We start from the raw sequence: 16,103 nt of genomic DNA, 5'->3' as shown, positions 1-16,103 counted from the left end.
CAAAGGCTCTGCAATCTCATCCCTTGCCTCCCAAAGAATCCTAGGATATATCCCATCTGGCCCAGAGGACTTGTCGACCCTCATATTTTTCAAAATTGCTAATATATCTTCCCTCAGAACATCTACCTCCTCCAGCCTACCCGCCTGTATCACACTCTCATCCTCAAACAGATAGCCCCTCTCCTTGGTGAACACTGAAGAAAAGTATTCATTCAATGCCTCGCCTATCTCTTCTGACTCCATGCACAAGTTCCCACTACTGCCCTTGACCGGCCCTATCCTCACCCTGGTCATTCTTTTACTTCTCACATAAGAGTAAAAAGCCTTGGGGTTTTACTTGATCCGACCCAGCAACATTCAAGTTTGTGCTGATAAGTGGCAAGTAAAGTGTACTGCAGAAATGCCAGAGATTAACCATCTCTAACAATCTCAACTTGATATTCAAAGGTCTTAACATAGTTGAATTCCTTACCAACATCGCTGCAATGGAAGGTCAGAGGCTGGGAATTCTTTGGCGAATAACTCACCTCCCAACTCCTCAATCTGATCACCACTGATACTTCACAAGAGTGTGATGTAATACCGTCCAGGATAAAGCTTTTTTGGCACTCCATCCACCACGTTGAACGTTCACTCCCTCCACTACGAGCACATTGGTTGCTGTGTGCACTGCTGTGTGCACTATCTCCAGAATGTACAGTAACAATTCGACAACACCTTCCAAACTTTCATTGTCTATGACCAAGACAACCAAGGCAAGTGGGTAGGAACACCACTAACTGCATATTCTTCTTCAAGTTGTACATCATGCTAACTTGGAAATAAATTGCTATTCCTTTATTGACTTTGGGTCAAAATCCTGCAGCTCCATCTCCATCAGCATTGTGAGTGTACCTTGCACCAGATGGAGAGCAGCAGTTCAAGAAGGCTTCTCGCCACTTCTTCCTCTGGAACAATTGCTGATACACAATAAATGCTGAGCTACACTGATGCTTGCATCCCATGTCGAATCTGGGAGAAAGCAATTCTATATTCGACTGACACTGTGAAATTACTGTTTTTTCCCTCCATCCCTTCTGAAATAACTGAAAGATATTTTCAATTTCCCAATCCATTGTCACCAGTCCTGGATGAACAGAGCGGTGGGAAATTATTACTAATGTATCTTCAATCACCTCACTCACTTATTTTCATACCCCAGGGTGAAAACCAATGTTCCTGCTCATTTTTATCTGTACACAGTCCATTGGCTGTCCCTTTTAACATTACTGCGTGCCTGTGCTCAATCTCTGGCATGCTCACTCTAGCTGGCTATCTGTGTCTCTCTGCCTTTGTCACTCTCTATCTCTTTTGCTCAATAGCTGCCTCAGTCTCTCTCTCCCACTTTCTGCTTTTCCAGCTTCTGTTTCTGTCACTAATGCTGCTTGGTTGATAGTATTTTACTTTGGCCGCACTCCACAACCCAGTCATCCCTCCAGTTGAAAAGAATAGGATAAGTTCAGTGATTCTGCGCTGTGAGAAAACTGAGAATAAATAAAGAAGGCAAACTAATTGTTTTGTATTATTTAGAATGACAGTCGTTAGTCTGGGAGTTGGTTAGCTCAGTTGGCTGAACGGCTGATTTGTGATGTTGAGCGATACCAATAGCGTGGGTCAAATTCCTGTACCAGCTTAGGTTATTCTGCCTTTTCAACCATGCTTCTCGCATGAGGTGTGGTGTCCCTCAGTTAAATCACCACCAGTCAGCTCAGAAAGTGGAGAGGGTCCTCTGGGACTGGGAGCACGCTCTGCGATTTACATTTATTTTTACTTCGTCATTACCAATATTAAGATTTTTGGCTACATATCTGCCAGTCAAAATGGGATATCCCCTGGACATCTGACTAATTCACCTATTCCGCAAACCAGAGATCCTAAGCTGATAAAAATGATCCTCTGCCTGTTTAGACAGAATCTTGTATCTATAAAACCTCGGATACTTTCGACCAGTTCACTTGCTCAAAGGTTTTACCTAGGTGTCTTTAACAACGAGAACAAAACACAAATTCAAGTTCAACAATACTTATTTAACACACCATTAACCTGTAAATTATCCACAAGATGTTTCTGGAGGTACCCAAGATCAGTTTATACTACCCGCAAAGATGGCTTGGTAGGGCTATAGATTCGATCACTGGGTCCCTCTGGTCCGTCGTTCTCACTAGCAATATCTTCCTTCCTTTCTTCTTTCCTTTTCCGGTCTGGTCTGGTCAAGGTCACCTCCCATGTCGAGTCTTCCCTGTTGAGAGGTCCAGAGTGCCTACTTTAATCTCCCTTTGGCTTTGCATCCTTTTCCCACTTCCTATGGGCCTTTTGACAATGGGGTATCGAGAGGGGGTTTGAGTGTCCAATCATCTAATTGATGCTCAATAGACAGGTCACCTGAGCCTGCCACATGTGTCCTTCCCTAGTGCATTATTCGCACGCACGTACACCTTTACCAAATAAGGTGAGGTGGGAACTCTAGGTGCCCGAGAGTCTGGTCCGGCCTGGGCTTGCAACAATAGACCGGTGCAGATCAATCAGATCGATTATCTCTTGATGGTCGATTGACAGGGCAGGTTCGGACATTTCTTGGCAGTCTGTCTGACCTTTAGCTTATTCGAACTTGGCCCGTTCGAATTTCCATGGGACTGTGTGCTGGAGTGACTGTGGCTTATTTTGAAGTGCCCAATTCTTTAATTTAAAATGGCCAATTTTTATCAGGCCTAAAAGCTAGGCCCTGGTAGGTCACCACAATGCACAAATAGTAACAGTCAGATTTTTAAACAGTTATTATAAAGCGTTTTCAGATGGAGCAATATAATTTTATTGTGAAGTGTTTAACCGACTGGAAATCAAATAGATGACTGATGAGGTTTGCAACTGTTAAACTATTATTGGTTAACGTTTGGGGGGAGGGGGGGGAAGCAATTCATGATTTATTATACCAATTATTGATTTTTAAGTTTGTCTTCGGGCAGCACGGTGGCGCAGAGGTTAGCACTGCTGCCTCATGGCGTCGAGGACCCGGGTTCGATCCCGTTCCGGGTCACTGTCCGTGTGGGGTATGCATATTCCCCTTGTATCTGCGTGGGTCTCACCACACAACCCAAAAAGATGTGCAGGGTAGGTGAATTGGCCATGCTAAATTGTACTTTATTGGAGAAAAAAAATAATTGGGTACTCTAAATTTTTTTTTAAAAGGTGCCTTTTGATTTGTGATACTGTGGGATTGGCACGTCGGTATGACAGAACAATCTATGCTTCGTATTTTACCATAATCCCATTGAATTCATAGATTAGAATCCATAGAATCCCTACAGTGCAGAAGGAGGCCATTCGGTCCATCGAGTTTGCACCAACACTCTGAAAGAGCACCCCGCTGATGCCCACTCCACCGCCTTATTCCTCAAACCCAGTAACACCATCTAACCTTTGGGCACGAAGGGGCAATTTAGAATGGCAAATCCACCTAGCCTACACATCTTTGGACTGTGGGAGGGGCAGCACGGTGGGGCAGTGGGTTAGCCCTGCAGCATCACGGCGCCGAGGTCCCAGGTTCGATCCTGGCTCTGGGTCACTGTCTGTGAGAAGTTTGCATAGTCTCCCAGTGTTTGCATGGGTTTCGCCCCCACAACCCAAAAGATGTGCAGGCTAGGTGGATTGGCCACACTAAATTGCCCCTTAATTGGAAAAAATTAATTGGGTACACTAATTTTTTTTTTTTAATCTCTGGACTGTGGGAGGAAACCAACGGAGAGAAGGTGCAAACTCCACACAGACAGTCACCCCAGGCCGGAATTGAACCCGATCCCTGGCGTTGTGACACAGCAGTGCTATCCACTATGCCACTCTGCTGCCCTGGAAATGGTAAAATATGTCTCTTCCCTCTCCCTCATTCACTGCCTGACAAAGTATTCTTTCAAACAAAGGGAATGTCTGAACCATGTTCTTGCAGTCCACTTTTGCATTAAGAAAAAAACAGTGGTAGAAACACCCAGCAAGTCAGTGAGCATCTGTGGAGAGAAATAGAGTGTGAGGCGGGATTTACCGTCTGTTCATGCCAGTGGGAAATCGCGGTGCCTTGCCAGTGCACGTGTTTCCCGGGGTGCAGTCAATGGGAAATCATGGCGGGACTGGTCAATCACGCTGCCGGGCCGCCTCCGCCGCCGGAAAACACGCAGCAGGGTGGTCTGTAAATCCTGCCCTATATTTCCTGTTCAGATGACCTTTCATTAGAATTGAAGAAAGATAGAAATGTTATTGGTTTTAAGCCAGTGGTAGGGGGCATAAACAACAAGGTTGTGAAAGGGTGGAGGACAGGAGAGACTAAATTACAAAAGATTTCATGGTGCCAATGTCAAAGGCAATGGCAGTTGGTATGGTAAAGAAAGACCAGCTATGTCCAGATGAGGTGGGTGCAATTAACTACTCAACCATCTGAATACACAATGAAGAGATAAAGAAAGAAACGAGATCCAATAGACCCGGCCTGGCAAAAAATCATACGTAACAAGATAGAGGCAAAGATATTGATTCATAAGGCTGTAGGGTGTCACGGTGAAAGATGAAATGCTGAGCCTTTGAGTTCGCTCATGTATAAGTGATATAGGAAGGAGTGCAAATTAAGACAGATCTGATTTGCAATTTGCCTTTCCGATAGTTTGCCCTGGCCTTTGCGTTCATCAAGATGATCCCTGTGCTAGTACTGAGATGCAAGTTTAATTCCCCTACGTAGCTGATTTCCTGATCTTTGCCTCACTCCAGGGTGGTGCAAAGCCAAGACTAGGAACTTCTGAACAGCACATTTTCTGAGCAGAAATCATCACTGCAATACATTTGCATGTTTTTATTTGATTACAAAGATCAATACAGCGCAGGAACAGGCCCTTCAGCCCTCCAAACCTGTACCGTTCATGATATCTCAACCTTGGCCAAAACCCTCATCACGTCCTTGTGCCATATCTCTCTATACCCATTCTATCCATGTATTTGTCAAGGTGCCTTTTGCACGCCGTTAATGTATCTTTTTTTAAAAAAAATATGTTTATTCAAATTTTCCAACAAAATTTTTAACAAACCCCCCCCCCCAGTGACAAAAAGAAAGAAACACAAACATAGCGAAAAATTATACAAAACTTATACATTGGGTTTCCCCATATACAGTAACCCCCCCATATGACATTCAAAGGTACCCACCCCCACCCACCTGAATTCCCCCCCCCCCCCCCCCGAAAGAACCTTCCCCCCCCCCCCCCCCCCCCCCCAACCCTTGGGTTGCTGCTGTTGCTGACCTCCTCCTCAACGCTCCGCGAAATAGTCTAGGAACGGTTGCCACCGCCTGACGAACCCCCTGAAGAACGCCGTTAATGTATCTGCTTCCACAACCTCCCCTGGCAACACATGCCAGGCACTCACCACCATCTGTGTAAAAAAAAAAAAAAAAAAAAAATCTCCTCTAAACGTTGCTCACGGACCTGAAGCCTACGTCCCCTGGTGACAGACCCCTCCACCCTGGGAAAGTGTGCCTGACCATCCACTCTATCCATGCCCCTAATAATCTTGTAGACCTCTATCAGGTCAACCCTCAACCTCCGTGTTCTAATGAAAACAGTCCGAGTCTATTCAGCCTTTCCACATAGCTAACACCCTCCAGGCCAGGCAACATCCTGGTAAACCTCCTCTGCACCCTCTCCAAAGCCTCCACATCCTTCTGGTAGTGTGGCGACCAGAATTGTACACAATATTCCAAGTGCGGCCTTGCCAAGATTCTATACAACTCAACATGACTTGCCAGTTTTTATACTCGGTGCCCCGTCCAATGAAGGCAAGCATTCCGTATGCTTTCTTGACTACCTTGTCCACTTGTGTTGCCACTTTCAAAGATCTGTGGGCCTGCACGCCCAGAACTCTCTGACTTTCTGTATTCCTAAGAGTTTTTGGCATTTACGGTTTATTTCTTCTATGTTAGACCTACCAAAACGCATTACCTCACATTTGTCTGGATTAAACTCTATTTGCCATTTCTCTGCCTAAGTCTCCAACCTATCTATGTCCTGCTGTATCCTCTGACAATCCTCAACACTATCTGCCACTCCACCAAACTTGGTGTCATCCGCAAACTTACAAATCAGACCAGCTACATTTTCCTCCAAATCGTTTATGTATACTATAAACAACAGAGGCACAGATCCCTGTGGAACACCACTAGTCACAACCTTCCATTCAGAAAAACACCCTTCTATTGCTACCCTTTGCCTTCTGTGACCGAGTCAGTTCTGGATCCATCTTGCCACCTTACCTCTGATCCCATGTGACTTCACCTTTTGTACCAGTCTGCCATGAAGCACCTTGTCAAATTCTGACCGAAGTACATGTAAACAACATCCACCGCTCTCCCCTCATCAATCATCTTTGTCACCTTCTCAAAAAAACTCGATCAAGCTGGTGGGGCATGACCTCCCCTTCACAAAACTATGCTGTCTATCGCTAATGAGTCCATTTGTTTCAAAATGGGTATAAATCCTGTCCCTGAGAATTCTCTCCAATAATTTACCTACTACCAACGTGAGGCTCACCGGCCTATAGTTTCCAGGATTATCCCTGCTACCTTTCGTAAACAGCGGTACCCCATTAGCTATTCCCCAGTCCTCCGGGATCTCACCTGCAGTCAATGAGGATACAAAGATGTCGGTTAAGGCCCCAGCAATTTTCTCCCTTGCTTCCCTCCGTATTCTGGGGTAAATCCCATCCGGCCCAGGAGTCTTCTCTTCCTTAATATCTTTTAGAAGACCCAATACCGCCACTTTTTCGATGTCAACATGAGCCAGACATGTCCACACACCCTACCCCATTGATAGAAGTGGGTTGTTCAATTACTTGACCCGAGACTTAAAATTGTAGAAATTAATCAAAAGGATTGTTTATCATTACAAAATTAAAAACACACCTGATGTCTGCATTACGAATTGTCAATTGGATGTATCGTGGTCGTGCACAGTATCTGGCATGCCATCTCTGGTACATGTGTACAAGTGGGTAATCGCTACAAGAGGCAATCTTCAGGAATATTTGGCGAACATCTTTGATCTATTCTATTGAGCACTGATTGAGATTTGGGTTAAGTGGATCCCAAATCCCTGAAAGATTCGTAAACTGCTTGCAATAGACGAAGCATCAAGGAATCACCAGAAAATGTAGTTTGTAATTTTTCTAATCATTTATTATGAGTTTAAAAATTCAATAATTTCCCTACAGAATGATTCTTTCCATTAAAAGAGCTGCAAAGGGAAACTACCCCTGCATCTGTGATATTGACCACTCAGACTGTAAATTCACCTCTCTTAATATCAATGTCAGTGTCCATAATTTCCTCCCTAGTTAACAATGTTTATAATTAGAACATGTACATGTCACAGTGAAACTGGTAGCAAATCAAAGGCAATATGGTGTGAGGATACCAGATGAGAACCGTTTTTTGCAATTTGTAAACATGAGGAAAGATGACTGCACCACAGGAGTGACAACACTGACCAATAGGTATATTTTACATTAGAACAAATATATAATTTAAAGATAGAATTAACCACATTAACAGCAAATAAATAGCTTTGCAGGTAACAGTTCTTAAATCAAAGGAACTCTAACTCATCCTAAATCTACCACTAAGTATTTCAGTTAGCAAATCAATATAGTTCAATACCACTGATAAATAAAGTTAACAGCCAGGCTTTATTTGCTTTTCTCTGTGCAGATTCCTGGGAGGGAACCTTTTGGGAGCAAACTGAAGACCCTTCTTGTCAGACTAAAATCCTATCGTAAATTGAAACTGCAGGCAGACCTAGTTCCTCCCCTTAATGACATCATCACTACCCAAAGCATAAGGCATTTTTCTGTCTCCTCACACAAAGATGTCCCGTGACCAGTTGAGCCAAGATCAAACACAATCCCTCAAATTATCCACACCTCGGGGACCTCCAAACCAAAATGATATTCCATTGGCTAGCTATCTATAAACAAGTAAATTGTTAAAATCAATGAGTATCTCACTTTTACAACTCCTTGATCACTGCTTTAGCAGACATACTCATTCCCCCCCCCCCCCCTCCCACTGCCAAACCACCAGCACCTTTGCTTTTAAATCAAAGTGATACCAGTGTGAAAAATGGCAAGGATCCAGCAGAACTGCAGTTGCCATTGTTTCCAAGAGGAGGACATAGTTACGATAAAAGCTTCCAACCATTATCAGTGCAGAGTAATGGCTGAAAAGTCACAGGAGAATTATGGAGCCTCATAAGTGATGTACTCCATATCGTCCTCTTAATTTACAATCATACTAGAACCTCAACAGCATAGTTACACCATTGTATTGGCCCCAGTCTTCAAAGAATTTTAACTAGTGATTTTTGTAATTATTTTCCACCCAGTGATACCCAGCTGAATCTGATACAAGGTTTGTGATGTGTATGATTTTACATTCAAATGAAGCAAAATTAAAATTATTTCTGAAAGAAAATTCTGAAACGAGGTTCTACTGTGAAAGCTTGAAGAGTTAGGGTTAAAAATGAAACACATGCCTCACAGATGATGAGCTCTGGATTGTTGGGTCACTTGTAAATTGGAATAGAGGCAAACCATTTAGAAGGGTAAAGGTGTGGCAGGCAGGTGTTTCGATGCATGGAACTCTGATTCAGTACTAAGGCAGGGGAGCTGTTATGTTGGAGTGGGATCTACTTAAACTGCATTGGATTGGTGGATTAAATAATTGAATCTGACAAACAATAATTTGGAGGATGGATAGGGCTCCAAGCCCACAGCTTTGTGACTCAGAGGTGAGAGTGCTATCAACTGAGCCAGAGCTGACACACAATAAGGAGATGAGGAGGAACCACTGAATGCAGTGTATTTGGATTTTCAAAAGCATTTGATAAACTGCTGTCAAAGAGGTTAGGACACAATTTGGGCTCATATTGGTTGGGATAATATAATAGCGTGCTTTGAGGAATGGGTAACATACAGAAACTGGATAGGAATAAATGGGCCACTTTAGGTTGGCAGGCTAAAATAGTGACATAGCTGAGTGGGTTACATGTGTAAGCTGTGAGAAGGGAGCAATATAAATATGTTTAAACAGTTGAAGTGGGTAGGAAAGAATATAATGTGGAAAAATGTGAGTTCTATTTTGGTAGGAGAAGTAGAAATGTTGGTTAAATGGTGACACTGCGAAGTGTTGACATTTAGAGGCCTTGTGCACAAATCACAAAGTTAACATGCAGAGACAGCAAGCAGTTAGGAAAACAAATAATACGTTAGCATTTATTGCAGAGATTAGAATATGATTGAAGAGAAAACCTTGCTACAAATTCTAGAGCTATGATGAGATCATACATAGAGTACTATATAGAGTTAGTAAGAAGTCTTACAACACCAGGTTAAAGTCCAACAGGTTTGTTTCAAATCACTAGCTTTCGAAGCACAGCTCCTTCCTCAAGGAGCAGTCTCTGAAAGCTAGTGATTTGAAACTAATCTTTTGGACTTTAACCTGGTGTTGTAAGACTTCTTACTGTGCTCACTTCAGTCCAACGCCGGCATCTCCACATTATGTAGAGTTAGAACTCCTTCGGGTCAGCAAGGTGGTGCAGTGGTTAGCACTGCTTCCTCAGGGCACCGAGGACCCGGGTTCAATTCTGGCACCGGATCACTGTCTGTGTGGAGTTTGCACATTCTCCCTGTGTCTGCGTGGGTCACACCCCCACAACCCAAAGATGTGCAGGGTAGGTGAATTGGCCACACTAAATTGTCCCTTAATTGGAAAAAAAATGAGTACTCTAAATTTCAAAAAGAAAAGAGTTAGGCCTCCTTGACTAAGGAAGGATATTTTTACCTTGCCAGGTGGGGTGGGAAGTGCAGCAGTGATTTACTGGATTGCTTCCTGGGAAGAAGGGGCTATCCTGTGAGACGAGATTGATTAAACTGTGGCTATGCTTCCTTGGCTTTGAAAGAATGGGAGGTGATCTCATTGAAACAAATGGACCCAGATCTTTTTGTTTCAAGAGGGTTGTACCCTGGAGGTACCTCAGCAAAGAGGGAACCCCTCAGAAATCCCCATGCAATGACTTAGCTTCAAACCCTGACCCCTCACCCACTTAGCAAACACACTTACCTTTTTACCTAGTTTGTCAAAGTGGCCGTGTAGGTGAAATTATTCACGAATTGACCTTTGAGTGAGTAAAGAAGCATTTTATTAATTTTCAGAGCCCTGGGAGAAAAGGCCTTTGACCCCCATGGTCTGTGCAGCATCTTTTCTCACCTGAGCTGAGGTCGCACTGGTATAATATACAGAAGGAAAGCGGAATTAGTTTGCATTTGCATTTACATATACCCAATCAATTCTGTTCGCGTCACAATTCATAACATGCATCTTCAATGCTCCTATAGCCTCTAATTGGCAGTTTGCCGTACCCGATCAATTCATTACATAAATAACGTTACATAAAGTCATGGGGTCAATAGTCCAGCCACACTGCACGTGTCCTTCCTCATTCCTTGCTAGTTCCTTAATTTGGGGCCTCTTTGTCAGTTATAAGTAGCTAAGAATACAGACATTGGACAAAGGTTATCAACGGCTCATTGTCTCTCCGGATGCATCTGGTTGTGGATCACTTGTTTTGCACAAAGCTTTACTACTTCAGCAGCAGACACTGATAATAAGATCGGGTCAAGAACATTGACAGAGTCCATTTTATATCAGCGGCATCCATTTTGTATCTTCTGTAGTCCGTTCGGAATTCTACCTCTTCAGCTGCAACATTTAAAGTTACTGGTTTATGGCAGCTCGTTCTATAGGAAGAGGTGTGGGGGTTTTTTCACCCAACAATCCTGCATTGCGGTGAAGAATTCCGGGAGCAGCTCCGCTCCGCATTTCGCAGCATGCCAGGTTGGGAGTCGAGGGGAGAAATGTGAGGTTCAGTCTAAGGTAGGAAAATAGGAGAGGAGTGGCAGTCCATCAGTGATTACCACTTTATGGATGTTTCGGCCCAATATTCTTTGATGGGCTTAATAGACTGGATGCTGGGAGGACTTTTCCCCTGGTTTGGGAGCCTTGACCTAGGGGGTCAGTCTCCGAATAAAGGGCTAGCTATTTCAGACTGAGATGAGGAGAATCGTTTAATTTGAAGAGCTTTGAACCTTTGAAGTTTGCTGCCTCAGAACTGTGACTGTTCAGTCATTGAATACATTCAAGTCAGGAATCAGTACATTTTTGGGTACTCTACTGAAAGCTATGGAGATGGAGGTAGAAGAATATGGCAGGGTTTATCTGAGGTGGAAGAGTGACCACGATCTTATTAAATATCACAGCAGGCTCAAAGAATTGACTAACGGACGGCACAGTGGTTAGCACTGCAGTATACAGCGCTGAGGACCTGGGTTCGATTCCGGCCCCGGGTCACGGTCCATGTGGAGTTTGCTCATTCTCCCCGTGTCTGCGTGGGTCTCACCATGACAACCCAAAGATGTGTAGGTTAAGTGGATTGGCCACGCTAAATTGCCCCTTATTTGGAAAACAATAATTGGGTACTCTAAATTTTTTTTTTTAATTGACTAACCTTCTCCTATTTCATATATTTTTATTTTCTTATTGTGCACAACGCTAAGCATAACTTGTGGTCTGTCTATTTAGTTGTTTTCTCCTTTTGAAAACCCCTTTCCCCCAGTCCATTGTATCAACTAATATGCCAGTGTGACTTTTTTTTAAAAGGTTTTCTTTTGATGTGAACTAAGGGAAATATTTGGCAAAGTATCACGTGATAAACTTCAGAGCAGAATTGAAGCCTGTGGGATTAAAGGTGCATTTGTGACATGGATATGACATTGGTTTGAGGACAGATAGCAAAGAATGGTGTGAACAATTAATTCTCAGCCTGGAGTTGAGAATGCTGTGATGCTCCCCAGTGGGGTGAGTGTTAGGGCCATCTCTGTAAATGAACTGGACATGGGTATAATTTCAAAGTTTGCAGGAGAACAAAACTTGAAATAAGTAGGGAGGAAAATAGTCCTAGTCTTCAGGAGAACCATAGCCTGGTAAAGTCGGGAGATGCATGGAAAATTAACTTTAATGCAGAGAACTGTGAAGTGATGTATTTTGAAAGAAAGAAGAAGGAAAGGCAACATGAACTGAAAGGTGCAATTTTAAACAGCGTACCAGTAAAGAGATACCTGGTGAGTTGCTTACAGAAATCTGACGGTCGAAGAATGTGTTGATGAGACTTTCTAAAAACCTGTGGGGCTGTTATAAAAATCGAGGCAAAGGGGACAACAGGAAGGGAGTCAGGGGAATGTTTTACCTATCACCGGTTAGACCTCAGCTGGAATATGATGTCCAACTCTGGGCATGACATTTTAAGGTGGATGTCAGGACTTTGAGAGGAGACAGAAAAGATGTACTAGAATGGCACCAGGGCTGAAAGACTCGAGACTTCAGGTGTGTGAGGAGAAGTTGAGGATCTAAGATTGTGTACTCATTAGAACAGAAAAGATTGAGTGAAAATTTAAGAGGTGTTCAGAATCATGAAGGAAACAGTTTCCACTGTCAGATGAGTCAGCAACCAGAGGGCACAGATTTGAGCTAATTGTCAAAAAAGAACCGGGCGAAAGACATATATTTATGCAGTGAGTTGTTATGATCTGGGAGGCATTACCTTAAAAGGCAGTGTCAGCAGATTCAATACTAACTTTGAAAAGATAATTCAATAAATACTTGATTGAAAAGGGAAAATTTGCTGGGGAATAATTGGGTAGCTTTTTCAAAGAGCTGGCACATTCTGATGGTGGAATGACATCTTTCTATGCTGTATTACTCTATGATGCAAAGCAATGGCGGTTTATTTCATTTTTAGGGCAGAACTAAAATCAGTGGCCTACAGGTTTGTATATAATAGTGAGTGACAAATTGGACAAATCCCTCTTTCTGACGAAGTCCCTTTTAACAGTATTAGGAAGTGAGAGAAATGATCCTGTAATGGGGTAATAGATCTATCCATTATGACAGAGATTGCTGTGCTATTTGTGACTGCTGTATTAATAACATAACACTCTGTTCATTATGGCTGCTTAATATTCATATTGTGATCGCGTAGTGCCACTTAGATTGAGCTGCTGTGTTTGAATTGTGTTCTGCTTCATGTGCCTTCCTCATTTCATGTCCTGCATTTGTAAATCCAACTTTCTAATGGATTGATAAATTATTAGTTGGTCTGTGCTAGTGGTCTGAGTTAAATTGAAATCCTATACCTGTACCTTTTCAGGTTATCTCCCGCCTATTACGCCCATCGGATCATCCAGTACCTCTCACGTAGAGATAGTATTCGACAGCGTTCGATGCGATACCAGCCAAACCGAATGCGAGCCAGTTTGGAAAATTCAACAAGCAGCCCAGCCCAACCCATCGATGGTGCTGATATGGATTTTGATGATTTTGAGTAAGTACAGATTGAATTTATATTGGATATACATGGTGTGGTTCAGTGGTGACCTCTGGCAGAAACTGCTGAGCAAGGTCACGAGGTGGAGCTTTCCACTGTCGTGGTTCAAAGCATGCACTCATCCATGTTGGCCTTATTTCTTCCCTTCGTGTTCCTGCCAGTTGAACTGTGGAATGCAATTTGACAGAATCACATGGAAGCTCGACACCACCTTATCTCTCCTCTGAGAAAGGATGGATAGGTCTGCTAAATGGGCGGGGAAAGTTATGTCATTTTATTTTTAATAAACACTTTATTGAGGGTTTATGGTTTTATAACAATAACAGAAGAAACAGTGTACATACAAATATAAACATAGTGGAAAGGCTGCCTTCCTCCCTCACAGGTTCCACCTTTCTTATGTCCTAATCTAAACTTAACCCCCCCCCCCCTTCTGATGACTGTTAATTTTCCCCAAAGAAGTCGACGAACGGCTGCCACCTCCGGACGAACCCTAACATTGACCTCCTCAGGGCGAACTTAATTTTCTCCAGACAGAGAAAGCTAGCCATGTCAGTTAGCCAGGTCTCTGTCTTTGGGGGCTTTGAGTCCCTCCAAGCTAATAATATCTGTCTCCGGGCTACCAGGGAGGCAAAGGCCAGAACGTCTGCCTCTTTCTCCTCCTGGATTCCCAGGTCTTCTGACACTCTGAAAATCGGCACCTCTGGACTCGGTGCCATCCTTGTTTTTAACACCTTGGACATGACATCCGCAAACCCCTGCCAGAATCCCCTAAGCTTCGGGCATGCCTAGAACATATGGACATGGTTCGCTGGTCCTCCCGCACACCTTGCGCACCTGTATTCTACCCCAAAGAACCTGCTCATCCGGGCCACTGTCATGTGAGCCCGGTGAACGACCTTAAACTGTGTCAGGCTGAGCCTGGCACATGTTGTGGACACGTTGACTATTCAGCGCATCCAGAGACCATTCTCTATCTCTCCTCTTAACTCCTCTTCCCATTTGTGTTCAGCTTCTCAGTCTGCGTTTCCTCTGACCCCATGAGTTCCTTGTAAATGTCCGAGACCCTCCCTTCTCCCACCCACATTCTGGAAACTACCCTGTCCTGTATCCCCCTTGGTGGTAAGAGCGGGAAGGTTGAGACCTGCCTGCGCAGGAAATCTCGCGCCTGCAGGTACCTTAACTCATTTCCACCCATCAGTTCAAATTTCTCCTCCAACTCCCTCAGGCTGGGGAAGCTCCCCTCGATAAACAGATCTCCCATCCTCTCGATCCCTGCTCTCTGCCATCTCTGGAACCCTCCATCTAGCCTCCCCGGGGCAAACTGATGGTTATTGCAGATTGGAGACCAGATCGATGCTCCCTCTGCTCCCACGTGCTTCCTCCATTGCCCGCAGACTCTCAGGACCGCCACCACCTGGTGGAGTACCATGCCAGCGGGAACGTCAGAGGCGCCGTTACCAACGCCCCCAAACTGGTGCCCTTACATGATGCTGCCTCTACTCGCTCCCACATCGACTCACTACCACCCACTTCCTAATCATGGCTATATTTGCCGCCCAATCATAATTACTAAAGTTCGGCAGCGCCAGCCCGCCCTCTCCTTGGTTGCGCTCCAGCATCCCCTTTTTTACACGCAGGGTCTTTCCCGCCCATACAAAGCTAGAGATCACCTAGTTGACCCATTTAAAGAAGATCCGTGGAATAAAGATGGGGAGACACTGAACACAAACAGGAATCTCGGGAGGACTGTCATTTTCACTGTCTGTACTGGCAGGAGTAATTTGGCAAGGAAGTATTCAATGAATGGCTTGATACTTGAAGTTCTGAGGAACAAAAAGGGACTTTGGCATGTTTGTCCATAGATCTCTGAAGGCAGAAGGGCAGGTTAATGGGGCTGTGAATAAGGCATATGGGACTCTTGCCTTTATCAAACGAGGCATAGATTCCAAAAGCATGTTGCAGTTGTGTAAAACTTTGGTGAGGCCACAGCTGGAGTACTGTGTGCGATTATGGTCACCACATTATAGGAAGGATGTGACTGCATCGGAGTGGGTGCAGAGGTGATTCACCAGGATGTTGCCTGGGGGGTAACATTTAAGTTCTGAAGAGAGGTTGGATCGGCTTGGGTTGTTTTTGTTGGAGCAGAGAAGACTGAGGAGTGACGTGATCGAGGTGAACAAGATTATGAGGGGCATGGACAGAGTAAATTGGAAGCAGCTGTTCCTTTTAGTTGAAGGTCAGTTATGAGGGGGCACAAGTTCAGTGAGGTTCAAGAGATTTAGGGCGAATTTGAGGAAAAACCTTTTTACCCAGAGGATGGTGACGGTCTGGAATACACTGCCTGGGAGGGCAGTAAAGGTGGGTTGCCTCACATCCTTTATAAAGTACCTGGGTGGGTGGCACGGTGGTGCAGTGGTTAGCACTGCTGCCTACAGCGCTGATGATCTGGGTTTGAGCCCGACCCCGGATCACTGTCCCTGTAGAGTTTGCACATCCTCCCCTTTCTGTGTGGGTTTCACTCCCTCAACCCAAAGATGTGTAGCGTAGGTGAATTGGCCACGCTAAATTGCCTCTTAATTGGGAAAAAAAAAACGAATT

The 16,103-nt window shown here is 44.2% G+C and overlaps 1 protein-coding gene across 5 annotated transcripts in view; it reads left to right on the top strand.

Moving 5' to 3' along the window:
* The window catches only part of LOC140430996 (activating molecule in BECN1-regulated autophagy protein 1-like), a 629,857-nt gene that overhangs the window by 174,079 nt on the left and 439,675 nt on the right, over nt 1–16,103 (top strand). For all 5 annotated transcript variants that reach the window (XM_072518877.1, XM_072518876.1, XM_072518878.1 and 2 more), the window contains one exon: nt 13,326–13,499. In XM_072518877.1, the coding sequence (XP_072374978.1) occupies nt 13,326–13,499 (174 nt within the window). The remainder of the gene's footprint in view (nt 1–13,325; nt 13,500–16,103) is intronic.

The sequence above is a fragment of the Scyliorhinus torazame genome, chromosome 10 (assembly GCF_047496885.1).
Source record: "Scyliorhinus torazame isolate Kashiwa2021f chromosome 10, sScyTor2.1, whole genome shotgun sequence".
NCBI lineage: Eukaryota > Metazoa > Chordata > Chondrichthyes > Carcharhiniformes > Scyliorhinidae > Scyliorhinus > Scyliorhinus torazame.
Note: the sequence above shows the minus strand (reverse complement) of the source record. Positions and strands in the feature narration are given on the sequence as shown.